Below are 12,801 nucleotides of genomic sequence, written 5' to 3' on the forward strand. Positions count from 1 at the left end.
TAGATGATGCGAGTGTAGGGTTACTAACTCACTGTTGGATTGATCTTTATCTGATAATATTTCTTCTATGTGGGCTCATAATGTCTATCTTCAATGAAATGATACCAGCTTTCTTTATTTTTATTTCTTTATTTTAATTCCAGTTAGTTGACATGCGGCGTTATATCAGCTTCAGGTTTCCATACGTCACCCTGTGCTTAACACAAGTGCCCTCCTTCATCCCCTTCACCTGTGTCCCTCCCCCACCCACCTCCCTCTGGTGAGCGACAGTCTGTCCTCTGTTATTAAGACTTGTTTCTTGGTTTGTCTCTCTCTTTTGCTCTCTCTCTCTCCCAGCTTTCTTTGATTAGTATTTGCATGGTATATGATTTTCATCCTTTTACTTTGTTTTATTTAAAAAAAAAAACTTTTCTGGCGGCGCCTGGGTGGCTCAGTTCGTTAAGCATCTGCTTTCAGCTCATGTCATGATCCCAGGGTTCTGGGATCCAGTCCCACATCAGGAGCCTGCTTCTCCCTCTACCCGTGCCCCTCTCTCCTGCTCATGCTCTCTCACTCCCCCCCTCTCTCAATAAATAAAATCTTAAAAAACAAAACCTTTTCTTTTGAAATAATTACAGCTTTACAGGAAATTGCAAACTTAGTATAGAGGGGTCCTGCTTATCCTTCACCCAGTTTCCCCCAGTGGTTGCATCTTTCTTTTTTTTTTTTTTTAAAGATTTTATCCATTTGTTTGAGAGCGAAAGAGTGAGCCTGAGGTGGGGAGGGGCCGAGGGAGAGGGAGAAGCAGGCTCCCTGCTGAGCAGGGAGCCCCAGGTGCAACTGGATCACTGGACCCTGAGCCAAAGGCAGCCGCTTAACTGACTGAGCCACCCAGGCGCCCCCCAGTGGTTGCATCGAACCAGAAAGTTGATGCTGGTGTAAACTGTGTATAGTTCACTACGTTTTACTACATGTGCAGGTCTGTGTAACCACCACTGCAGTAAAGATACAGAACTGTCCCATTACCGCAGGTGTCTCCTGTCTGCTGCCTTCTATAGTCATGTTCTCTCTCCTACCCCAGGCCCTAGCCTCTGGCAACCACTAATCCGTCTCTATTTCTATAATTTTAATTTTGAGAATGTCAAATAAGTGAAACCATTCAACTTGTGATTTTTGGAGATTGGCCTACTCCAGTCAACACAGGGCCCTTGATAACCACTCACGTAGTTGTATCGATAGTTTTTCCTTTTAACTGCTGACTGGCATTCCAGGGGATGGATGAATGTTTGTTTAAGCATTCACCTACTATAGGACACTTAGATTGTTTCAAGTTTTTGGATGTTCCAAATAAAGCTGCTATGAATCATCATGTACAGGTTTTTTTTTTTTTTGTATGGACATAAGTTTTCCTCTCTCTGGGCTAAATGCTCAGGAGTGCGGTTGCTGGGTTGCATAATAAGCATATGTTTAGTTTTTTATGAAAGTGCTGAACTGTTTCCCGGAGTGGTTGTACCATTTCACATTCCCACCAGCAGTGAAGGAGAGATTCAGTATCTCCTTGTCAACCTTGTTGTCGCTGTTTTTTATTTTAGCTGTTAGAATATGTGTGTACTGACAGCTCTTTGTGGCCTCAGGTTGTTTGCATTTTCTAAAGGCCTAGTGAGGTTCACTGTCTTATTTGCCATAGGCATGTCCTCTTCAGTAAATGTGTCTGTAGGTCCATTGTATTTTCTTCTTGGTTTGGTTTTTTTTCTGGTGAAGTTTTAAGAGTTCTTTATATATTTCACTTGTGAGTCTTCTGTTAGGTGGGTAGTTTGCAAATATTTTCTTCCATTCTGTAGCTTGTCTTTTCATCCTCTAAGAGTTTTTCCACAGATCCAAAGTCTTTCATTTTGATGAAGTCCAACTGTTTGTTTTTTTTCTTTTGAGCACTGCACTTTGATTGTCACGTCTAAGAACTTTTCACCCAGCCCTGTGTCTCAAAGATTTTCTTCTGTAAGTTTTATAGTTTAACATTATTTAGATCCTTTTTGAGTTACTTTTGTACAAGGTGGGAAGTTTTGGTTTAGATTTATTTTTTGCCTATGTATATCCAAATGCTCCAGCACCATTGTTGAACTGCTTTTATGCCTGTGTCTCTGGTCATTTGGCTGCACACGAGTGGGGCTTGCCTGTATTGTCCCTTCGTCTGCCCTGCTAGTGCTACCCAGTCTGGAGAACTGTCTCTTTATCTAAGTCTTCAAATGGGGTAGGTTGATTCCTTGTATTTTATTCTTTTTCAAGATTTTCTTAGCCATCTAGCTATTAGGCCTTTCCATAGACATTTTAAAATAATCTAGCCCAGTCTGTAAAATCTTTTCAGGGATTTTGATAGGAATTATGTTTTACCTGTATATTAACTTGGGGGAAATGACATTTTATTGTGTTGAATCGTCTAGATCACGGTTTACCTCTCTCCATTTATTGAGAACTTTGACCTTTTTATCAGCATTTTGTAGTTTTCAGTACACAGGTCTTATACATGTTCGATTTATTCCTAAGTATTTCTTCTTCTTTTTTTTTTTTTTTCTTTTTCCTTCTTCATGTTTGTAACTGGTATTTTAAATTTTGGTTTCCACATGTTCATTGCTGGTGTATAGAACTAGAGTTGGATTTTGTGTTTGTCTTGTATCCTATAGCCTTGCTAAACTTACTGTTAGTGCCAAGAGTGTTTGTGTAGATTCCGTGTAATTTTCTACTTGGACAATCCTGTCATCTGCAAACAGTTTTATGTCTTTGTTTTATAGCCTGTATGCCTTTTCTTTTCTTTTTTTGCCTTATGGGTCTGTCTGGAACATACACTATTATATGGAATAGCAGTGGTGAGTGTACCTTCTTGCTCCTTGTTCATAGTCCTAGAAAGCTTTCAGTATTTCACCATTAAGTATGATGTGAGCGATGGATTTTGTTTTTGTTTTTTTTTCCTAGATTGCTCATCTAAAACTATTGACAGTTTTCTTAATTAAAATCTATCTTGTATTGGGTTAGTGTCCATACAGACAATCCTGTCAGATTCAGAAGCAGGATCTGGAGATGGAGGTTTCAGTGTCCTGTCATCATTGGGATTAAGGGAAGCCACACAGAAGGATGACGTTTCTGAAAACGTCAAGGGACATGTGGTGTAGGTCTTTGAAAAATAAAGGAAAGGGACACCTTGGGGGAGAAAGACAGTTTTGGGAAAGCAGACTACTGTCCATCCTTTTAGGCAGGGGGAAGGGTAGGAGTGGAAGAGTGAAGTGGTGGTGGAGAGGATGACTTTTACCCTTAGTTGGGAACGTGGGGTCATTTGAGTGGGGAGGCGACGGGGATTCAGATGAGGACTGAGAACGTGGGAGAATCGGTCGTGCTTTGGTGGAGAGATCAGTCACCGACGACGGAAGGTCAGTAGTCGTGCATTTGTTTGGAATCCAGTGTCATGTTAGGACTGTCTGTCCGTGAGAGAGCCTGACCTGTCGCAGACTTGGCAGTGGAAGTGTGGCTGTGGGAGCTGGGGGTGGGGGGTGCCCAGGGCTGTGAACCGAGGAAAGAGCTTGCAGCAGAGGAATCTGGGTGGAGCCGCCATTAGAAGTCATCTTTTCATGGCTGTGGTGTGCAGCTCACAGCTGTGTGTCCTCCACGCGCGCAGGGCGAAGGCATGAGTGGGAGCCGTCCTGCCGGTGCTCTTCTCCGTGGTACGCACCTTCTTCGGGAGCTGGGCGTCCATGCTCAGCACTGTCTACAGCCAAGAACTGGAAAAGTCCCTCTTGTGATGGTCTGGGGCCAAGCCAGAAACTGAACCAAGGTCTCCTTTGACAAACCAAAGCCCTTGCTCTTTGCTCTGTGGTCTGGGAAAAGTGCTAGGGTGAGGAGTTGTGCTCCCAAGAAGACTAATCCTGACTGGTGTCTGTAAGTGGATAAAGGCCGGTCTCGCCATCCTAAGGGGAACCCGGCATGAGGATCGCTGGAGTCGAGGAGGCTGAGAAGCTGTATCTGTGTGCATGGAGAATCACTGAATGAATGCTACAGGAGCCGTCAGAGATGGCTGAAAACACAGAGGAGGTGGGCGTGGGTACTTACAGGCACAAACTCTGAGGACACGGACCGTTTAATGTTAATGGTGTGGACTCTAAAATTAGGGGGCTTGTGTGCTATGGAAGTGGTACTTAATCCGTGCTCCCAAAGAGTTGCCAACAGTTACGGACTTTTAATGTTAGGAGTCTTTTCATAGTGTTGAAAACATTGTTGAATTTATTTTTTGAAGGTTTTATTGATTTAAGTAATCCCTACACTCAACATGGATCTTGAACTCACGATCCCGAGATCAAGAATCACACGCTTTTCTGACTGAGCCAGCCAGATGCCCCCATTGTGGAATTAATTATGTTTGGTCTTTTATAGCACTTTGTTTTTACCAAATGGAACATAGACAAATTTTGGATTTTATTTGTAATATATTACTTTTTTTTAAAGGAAAATGTTAATATTCCAGATGTAGATGTTAGCAAAACACCCATGTTTGGGGGACATTAAAACAATAACACATAATAGATGTGTATATAAACTCTTTATCTCTGTAAGTGGTGATCGTGTAGATAAAACTAACTGAACCGTGTTGGTGGGTTCTAATCAGTCTGTATGGCACTGACGTGTGTCTTTTTTGCTGTACGGAATAAGCAGTGATCCGGGATATTGTCGGCGCGCTTCTTGTTCAGTGCTATCTGCCATACTGAGAAATTACTGTTTAAATTAAAAACTGCACCTTGGGTGCCTGGGTGGCTCAGTCGGTTAAGCGTCTGCCTTCGGCTCAGGTCATGCTCCCAGGGTCCTGGGATCGAGTCCTGCATCGGGCTCCCTGCTCGGCGGGGAGTCTGCTTCTCCCTCTGACCCTCCCCCCCTCATGCTCTCTCTCATTCTTTCTCTCTCAAATAAATAAATAAAATCTTTAAAAATAAATAAAAACTGCACCTTACACAACAAAATTGTACATCTAACAACTTAGATTAGCTTTATTTTCTTAATTTCTTACAGATTTTTATTTTTGAGTATTTGTTACTTTTTTCCCCCTAAATGTTAGGCATTATAAAATACAATGTTTATTAACATTATTAGGTGTTGGATCAATGAGTAGGAGATACATAAAATTACTTAGTTTAATTGCAGGAGGAAATGTTGGTGAATATTGCAATAAAGGTAGGTAGCAAATAACAATAATGAGTTGTAAGTATTTCAGTGTATTTCTGTTTGTAGACTCCGACTAGTGAGGCTTATTTTAAAATTATTCTTCCGAGTTTTAGCAACTGAGTGGGCTTTAATTTCTTCATGGCTTAAAAACTGCTTTCTCATTTTTATTATTTGGTAAAAATTGCAGCTCTGACACATTGAAATTTTACTGTAATCTGCCCTCTAAAACTTGGACTGTCCTTCCTGTGAGTTCCTGTGATGCACGTCGATACGCTAGTTCTCTGGGGCTGGTGGTGGTGTCTCTCAGGAGACTTAGATTTCACTTCTTACCAAAAGTCACTCTGTCCCTTAGGAAAGTGGAGCCACTGAGTGCATTTTCATAGGAACAGTGGGGTGGATAGGTGGGTCGGGGGCGGGGGCGGGATGTCAGATACCGGAACTGTTCCTGTTCTTAGTGGGTCTCTACACTTTCAGGGAACCTGCAGCACATGTGCAGTGCAGAAGCATGGGGAGATGCTAATCTTTGAAGAAGATAGTAGGCTGTGCCGCTCTTGGTAACCATGGGTACCTGTTGGATAGCATAAGTGTCTAAATTTGGTTGTGTTGGGAAGAAGGCTCTCTAAAGTTTGGGAGTTATATAACTATGGCTAGTTAAAGCTTTAGGAGACAGGATCTTGGTATATTAAAGGTACTTTATTTAATATGAGAGTATTACTTTGATTATAGAGGCCTTTGTGAAAAGCTGCTACTCCTACAATGTTGTAAGGAAGAGTACACTTTGTGCAATATTGGATTTAGTGTCACTTTGCCTTGATGATGGCAGGTGACTTATATATAAATGGGGAGTGTCCCCTGAGTGATCACACATTTAGAAAATGCTCCGTCTGCATGGAAGTATTATCAGCTGCGGCTCCTGGTTATTTTCTCCCACCGTCTCTGAGGTTCTCCCTTTCCGTATCAGTATTTACCAGTATATTTTACTAAAAAATTGTCCATAATTTTATTTTCCTGCTTAGCTCTACAACTTAGTAAGGCTTACATTTACTTTTTGGGTTACAGATTTTGTTTCGTTTTGTTTTAAATGTTTGGTGTTTATGCCCTTTACTCTTTGCATTCAAGTCACCTGTCTTCCTTTCTGGTCCTGTTTTCTGTCTGCATCATCCAGTGGCAATTCTGGTGGTGCTCCAGGCTTGTAAAACCTCAAGCGTTGTATTCATTTAATTTTGTGAAATAGCGTGTGATTTGATTATGGCTAACGACAACTTGCTTCTGTGCTTGCATAAGCAAATAATTAGTAATAACACTTTTGTTTCTTGATAGTTCTTAGTAGCAAAGTGTTACAAATAGTTGAGTTACATCTCGGAAGTCTGGGGATCTTGGGTTTTTTTTTTCCCTCTACCAGGTTGTAGAGAAAAAAATTAGTAAACTGTTGAGTTATATGTGTTTTTAGCCCCTGGTATTTAATTTAGAGTTTATAGCGTGGAAGCCTTTGGAACTTCGTGGGTCCTCGGTTGCAGGTACAGCACACAGTGTGTTGTGTTGAGGTTTTTCTTCTGGCTGTGGTCTGCAGCGTTCATGTGACACACACAGTGGTTTTGCATTTCTAGAGCCTTTTGCCGTAAACTCGGTAAAATCCACGTTTCCTAAATTTTGTATTTATTTTTCACACACTTAATTTTGCCTGTCTTCTATTTCATCTTAGATTTGTCTGACTTGTGTACGTTAAACTGTCATATTAGGCAGTTAGGTGTTTCAGAACAAGAATTCGTATTTGAATACCTCGCTGGACGATTTTCGCCGTCATCGCAGTGCTGCAGGCTTGTGTCTCATCTGCTGGACCTGCTGCGCTGTGCTTCCCACGGGCAGCCCTGCCCCTGACACTCCCGTGACGTGGGAATGGTCTAGGTCTGTGGTGTCCACTGTGGGAGCCAGTGGCCAGGACGGCTCTCGAGCCCTTGAAATGTGGCTAATGTGACCGAGGAACTGGGCTTTTTATTGCACTTCATGTGAATTCGTATGAAAATAGTCACGTGCGGCCGGTGGACGCTTCGCTGGGCAGCGCAGGCACGGACCCTTGTTGTGCCAGAAGGAGCGTTGGAGCCCTCCGAGTGTGACTCAGGGCGGCTGCGCGGTGCCGGCCGCCCCCCGCGGTGCGCCCCGCCCCCCAGCGCGCTCTGTCCCGTCACCCGCGCTCTCGCGCACGCGCACGCAGCCCCTCGAGCTGCTGGGCGCTCCTGTGGCGTCTGTTCCGGGCGTTTGCCGCGTTCTGACGGGCCCGGCCTGCCGTGGGGCGGCGTGAGCACTGCGCTGACGGGCTGCGCACAGTCGGGCTCTGCTCTCCGCTCTGCCCCCGCCTGGTTGTCTCGTCTCAGAGAAATCATGTACCTTTCCGGCCTCCCGTTCCCGCCTGTGTAAAATGTGTGAGTCTCCCGTCGCTGTGGTGCCGCCGCAGGTGTCGGACTGATTACATCCCGAGGAGGGCAGAGCCCCTCCGAGCTCGCACGGCGCGTCTGTCTGGTGCAGCGGGACCGGAGGTGTTCGCGCCTCAGGAGAACGTGTTGTGTGCAACTAGTAAGAGGTTGGCGATTCAGAGCTGCCGCCGGGAAGGACTGGGGAAGGCGCCCCTGGAGCGCTGGGCTGTGCGGGCTGGTGCTGCGGGGAGGGGTGCGTGTGGGGCCGCGAGGTCTGCCGGTGGCCAGGGGAGTCGTGCTGGAGGGAAGAAGCCTCGTGAGAAGCCTGACCTTGGTGCAGGCCGCGTGGTAGAAGCAACAGGAGGTGAGAAAGAGTGATTTGAAGCAGATTATATTGAATTTGAAGCCTTACTTAGGTTTTTGTTTCATTCAAGCATGAGCAAGATCACATATCCCTGATATTTTACTGAAATCTACTTAACCCCCCCCCCCCCCGCCGCCAACAAAAGGCAGTAAAGGCGGGAATACGTACTGTGGCAATCTTATTCGCTTTAACAATATCCTGGTTTGTAACTGCTGGGATTTAAAAGTATCCTTTATGTGTGGAGGATGCTATCTGTTCTTAAAAGTTGAAGTGGGATGGGTCCTAGGGGGTGGTTTAGAACCGACCTGCTTGGCTGTGCCCCTGGCACTCAGGGTTGCCATCCCAAGGGAGCTCCTCAAGGTAGCAGTGCTCCCCGTCCTGCAGGCGGGCGAGAGGTGGATGCCCACACCTGGAGGGCAGACTCCTGTCCTTCCGGACTGAAGATTTTCTGTGCACAGCTACGAAATAGGCAGAGATTCAGTAGAGATACACCGATTTCAGTTTATAGGATGCCACCGTGGGTGCTATCCAAAGTAAGGCGACTTCTGAAGATTGTGTCAGTGTGATTGGAGTAAAGGGCTAGTGCGCCCTCCCCACCTGCCGTGGAAGACATGCAGTGATTTCAAGATGGAAGTCCTGATATGCCAACTTCATTTTATAATCACACCTCCTGAGACTGACATTGTCACACAAAATTTCATGTTAATTTTTCAGCTGAGTCTCTCACAGAGTGAAGTTCAGAGCTTCTGCCTTTTGCTGCTGGCTTGCTGGTGTAGCCCAGACTACACCTAGAAGATACAGTTCAACAACCTGCCTTCATAAGCCATTCTAGGTCTCCTTCTGCAGTTTGGAGATTTGAGCAAAGCCAAACTGTTAATGCTGAAGTTTAAATTCACGATTATTATTTTATGCTTAGTTTAGGCGATTTTGATACCTTTTCACCATTTTCTTAAGTATTTTGGGAAAAGTTTATTCTCTCTATCCAAACATAATGGTTTGGATGTCCAGGAAGTGGAAGTGTTTGTGCTGCTGGAGTCCTGACACTATGGCACATGGACGGACTGGAAGATAGCTTTAGCCCTATCCCCTTAAACATCAGTGTTCTTTCCCAATATTGAATGGAGCCGTAAGTCTTCATTTTATATGAATGCTACTAAAATAGTCCTCTTTAAGAGAGGAAAAGAGTGATTACCTGAGAGAGTAGATGTCCGAGGACCTTTGTCATCGGATCACTGAGCGGTGTATTGAGAATTGCAAACGACACGGCTCTCCTTTTCTCCTCATAGAAGAGCATTGATTGCTTCAGAAACTTAATGGTTTTGTCAGTGAGAGGGTCTAAACAGGGAAGATCATTTGAGGTTCTAGAAGTCATTATGCACTCATACAAGTCTCTTTCAGTGTTTTATGTCAAAGTTATTTCAGTATAACCTATTTGAAGATAACCTTTACAGATTAACATTAGATATGCTTTCGGTGTCTGGTAAATACAGAAACAATCAGTATTGGCTCTAAATATGTAGCATTAATTTAAACATTTTTTAAAAAGCATATATAACGAGTGTCTTTTGTTTCATGCACTTGCTGTGATTGGCTGATAAATATTTGTCAAAGAAAGAGAGAACTGAAAGCTCGCACGGTGTGGCTTGGATATCCTGAAAAGTGTGAAGAAAAGCATCCCAGAAATTCTATAAAAAATCAAAAATACAATGTATTTACCTTTATACCTGGGGTAAGACTATTACATTCTTAAGAATGGGTTTCATATCAGAGATTGCTGGCTCCTTTTGTTTTCACTGTTTTTTTTTTTTATTTTTGAATTTTTTTTCCCGTTAATTGTGTCCTGTCCAAATCAGTGACCTTTTGCTTTTGAACCATTCATGCTTCAAGTAGTTGTTAAATAATTCATGCGCACTTTTAATGGGTACATCATGAAGTTCAATGTGAGAAAATTTATAGTTTGACTTCAGTCCTAGATAAACATATTTATATTATTGTAGAAATAATCAAGCCTAAATTAAATTAACAGAAAATAAGTCATAAGTTTTGTTTGCGGGTGAAGTGGAATGTTAAGTTTAAAGCCTGCCAAGGAACTTCATGATGAAAGTAAAATAATTTTTTATACAAACGTGACTCAGTAACAAAATATCTATAAGCATTGATAGATAATAGTTTCTACTTCACATTATAAATTTCAAGCCATGTTATGTTGTTATATCATTAGTTATCTTTAATTAGGTATTATGCTAGGTGTAAATAATGAAGTTTAAATATTTCATTACTTTTTTTGTTGCTAGTGGTATTTTTGGCTTAAGTTACAAAACTGAGTATGTATTTAGGGTGATTGACTAATTTTTGGTTTTTGTACATTTCCTATTTTTATAGACCAATTTATTCGTCTTTCTAAAGGCAAAAGGAAGCTGGTACTGGTTATATTTCTATATCAAAGTTTCTGACACATTCTAGTTATTTGCTCTTATGCTCTTTACAAGAAAATGTCTTGGTAAAGTGAAATAAGGGCTGTTTTATTTTTCATGTTTTAATTTAAATAATCATGCTGATTTTATACTGGGCATTGATTGCCCCTCAGCACCCTCCCCCATCCATGTAATAGTTGGTGAGTGCTTCATATCTAATTAACTCTTTAGTAAAACACACAAAACTACTGTCTCCGTCATTAAAAGACAGCTCTTTTGTCAGGACAATAAAATGTAAGCTGTCTTTCAGGCAGATAAATATTCTCATCTTTCTTGAATGAAGTTACTGTTTTCTTTAAATTTTAAATACTCGCAGATTGGCGAAGCATTGTACATTTTCCTAAAGGTCACAAAGTTCATTCGGTAGACAACAGAGTATTGATTACAGTGGCTTAAAGCCCACAGTGCAGCCTCACTGTGACCAGAGCAAATCCCTGCAGCCCACCAGGATGGGCTGTGTCCTGAGAGCACCTGTTGGTGTGGCTGCACCACTGTTACCGTGTGAATTCTCGTTCTTAGATTGTCTCTTAAATTAGGCTTTTCATCTAAAACGTAGTATTTTAGAAACATTTGGTAATTGCACAGTAGGAATTCTATGCCATTTTTAGCACAAATGGCAATTTTTGAATTGCTAATAGATATAATTTATGCTACCTGAGATTTTAAAGAAATCACTGAGGAGAAAGAGCTTTCTCTCCTGCTGAGGTTAATTTATGAAATGACTCAAAACATCTTTAGACAGCAATTGAATATGATTATGAATATAAACGTGTTATCATTGTAGCTGATTTTTGAGTTGCACAAACAGCTGTATGGTAACGTAGAAAACGTCATTATATAAAAACTGTGGTTCCAGACTCTTTAAGTCAACAATAAGTACTTAACCCATTGCTCTGCTCTTGTTAAAATTTCCATACCCTCCAAGTTGCATATAAAATGGCATCCAAAGAGATTTTGATCTGGAAGTTGCAAGGTTGTAAGTTTAATTGCAATGATAGTGTGCCGTTTGAATTATTCTCATCTATAAACATGAAATTTGTTCCATTTTGATTTTCAATTTAAATTTAATAATTTGAGAATTTGTAAATAGAAGTCTTTTAATATACTGGCTCTTGGGTTTTCTTCCTTAAAAATAACTCTATTTGAATTAAAAAACAAAAACAAAGTTGCAGGATTTGCATTCCTAAAATTTTGTTGAAGGATACTTCTTTTGTATTTGAAAATATTATTGCAGATCAACTGCCAAGAGATTTTAAAGAATATATAGGTCGCTGTCTTCCTGAATTGGTGTGCAATTCACATACTTTTTTATGTCATGATTTCTTATACTTCGAGAGAAGTAAATAGAGGAGATTAAGACAGTCTTTGTGAAGTCAAATTGTGTATGTTTTGCTTGTTCGCTCAGTTATTTTAAAGCTACCCAGATGTTCATGTTCAGAAACGTGGGTATTATATTTTATTTTTTACCGTTTCATAAATATAAGGTTAATAGAACTTTCCCATTGTAAGAGTTTCTGAGTTATCAAGATACACATTTGTGTGTATATAAATAATATATTTATTGACTTACATTGGGAAGATTTCGCTATCTCATTTGCTTTGATATACATACAGAGATTTACAGAGGAGTGTGCAAAACTGGAAATTGTATACAAGAAACTAAAAACTTTTAGAGGATGCTTTTAACATAATTGGAAGTTCTAATTGTTTTTTCAGTTTATTTTAAATATAATTTTAAATAAATATAGATGTAATTTAGTTATTGGAAAGCCAGTGTCAGAATTACTTAATTTACTGTAACTGAGGGCATATTGTCACTGTTTGATGGAAATATAGTTAGCTATTGTGCTGATTTAATTATTTAGTTGAACTTTTAAAGGTTGTCCTTGGAGAGATTGTGTTAATTTTTTCTTTTCCTTTTTAGGTTTTATATGAACAATTCAAGTTTTTCTTGAATCTCTATCCTGCTCACAGTTTGTGCCAGCATTGAAAATAGGCTATCTCTACACCTACTGGGCTCCTCTGGTAAAAGAAAAGATTTTTGAAATTAAGTTAAATTATTAATATTTAGTATTTAGTTTTCAGAGTGGAGATGGTTGAGAGATAAATCGATCAGGTTTTCAGAAGCATGATACTGCTGCTGTGTACCATTGGACTTCGCTTACAGGGTTTTCCAGAGCTCTGCCACTGACCGACTTCGCAGCCTCGCCGGGGGTGTCGGGCCCTTGCGCTGCCTGTGCGTCTTGGCTCAGAGGCCACTGGGAGCCTTTGCTGGCGGGCATGGGGGGTGGTCTCCTTGGGGCATCCTGTACGTGCCCTGTGATACCAGGTCTGTCTCTCCAGCCCGGCTCCCCCATGCCTGTTGGCTTTGTTC

At 41.5% G+C, this 12,801-nt stretch overlaps 1 protein-coding gene across 15 annotated transcripts in view; it reads left to right on the forward strand.

The window, feature by feature from the left end:
* The window catches only part of LOC148162041 (putative phospholipid-transporting ATPase IIB), a 55,887-nt gene that overhangs the window by 24,381 nt on the left and 18,705 nt on the right, over positions 1–12,801 (forward strand). For 7 of the 15 annotated variants that reach the window (XM_088020377.1, XM_088020376.1, XM_088020372.1 and 4 more), the window contains exons 3-4: positions 9,565–9,682; positions 12,352–12,452. The exons of 1 other annotated variant lie outside the window; for it this stretch is intronic. In XM_088020377.1, the coding sequence (XP_087876503.1) occupies positions 9,565–9,682; positions 12,352–12,417 (184 nt within the window). In that variant the 3' untranslated portion in view covers positions 12,418–12,452. Of the gene's footprint in view, positions 1–3,643; positions 4,814–9,564; positions 9,683–12,351; positions 12,453–12,801 lie in introns of those variants that run through there. 7 more of the 15 variants (XR_015767224.1, XR_015767225.1, XR_015767223.1 and 4 more) reach the window with 3 other exon arrangements.

This window comes from Eumetopias jubatus, unplaced genomic scaffold, assembly GCF_037043125.1.
Source record: "Eumetopias jubatus isolate StellerSeaLion01/CBP00866 unplaced genomic scaffold, mEumJub1_p1.0 scaffold_26, whole genome shotgun sequence".
Classification (NCBI taxonomy): Eukaryota; Metazoa; Chordata; class Mammalia; order Carnivora; family Otariidae; genus Eumetopias; species Eumetopias jubatus.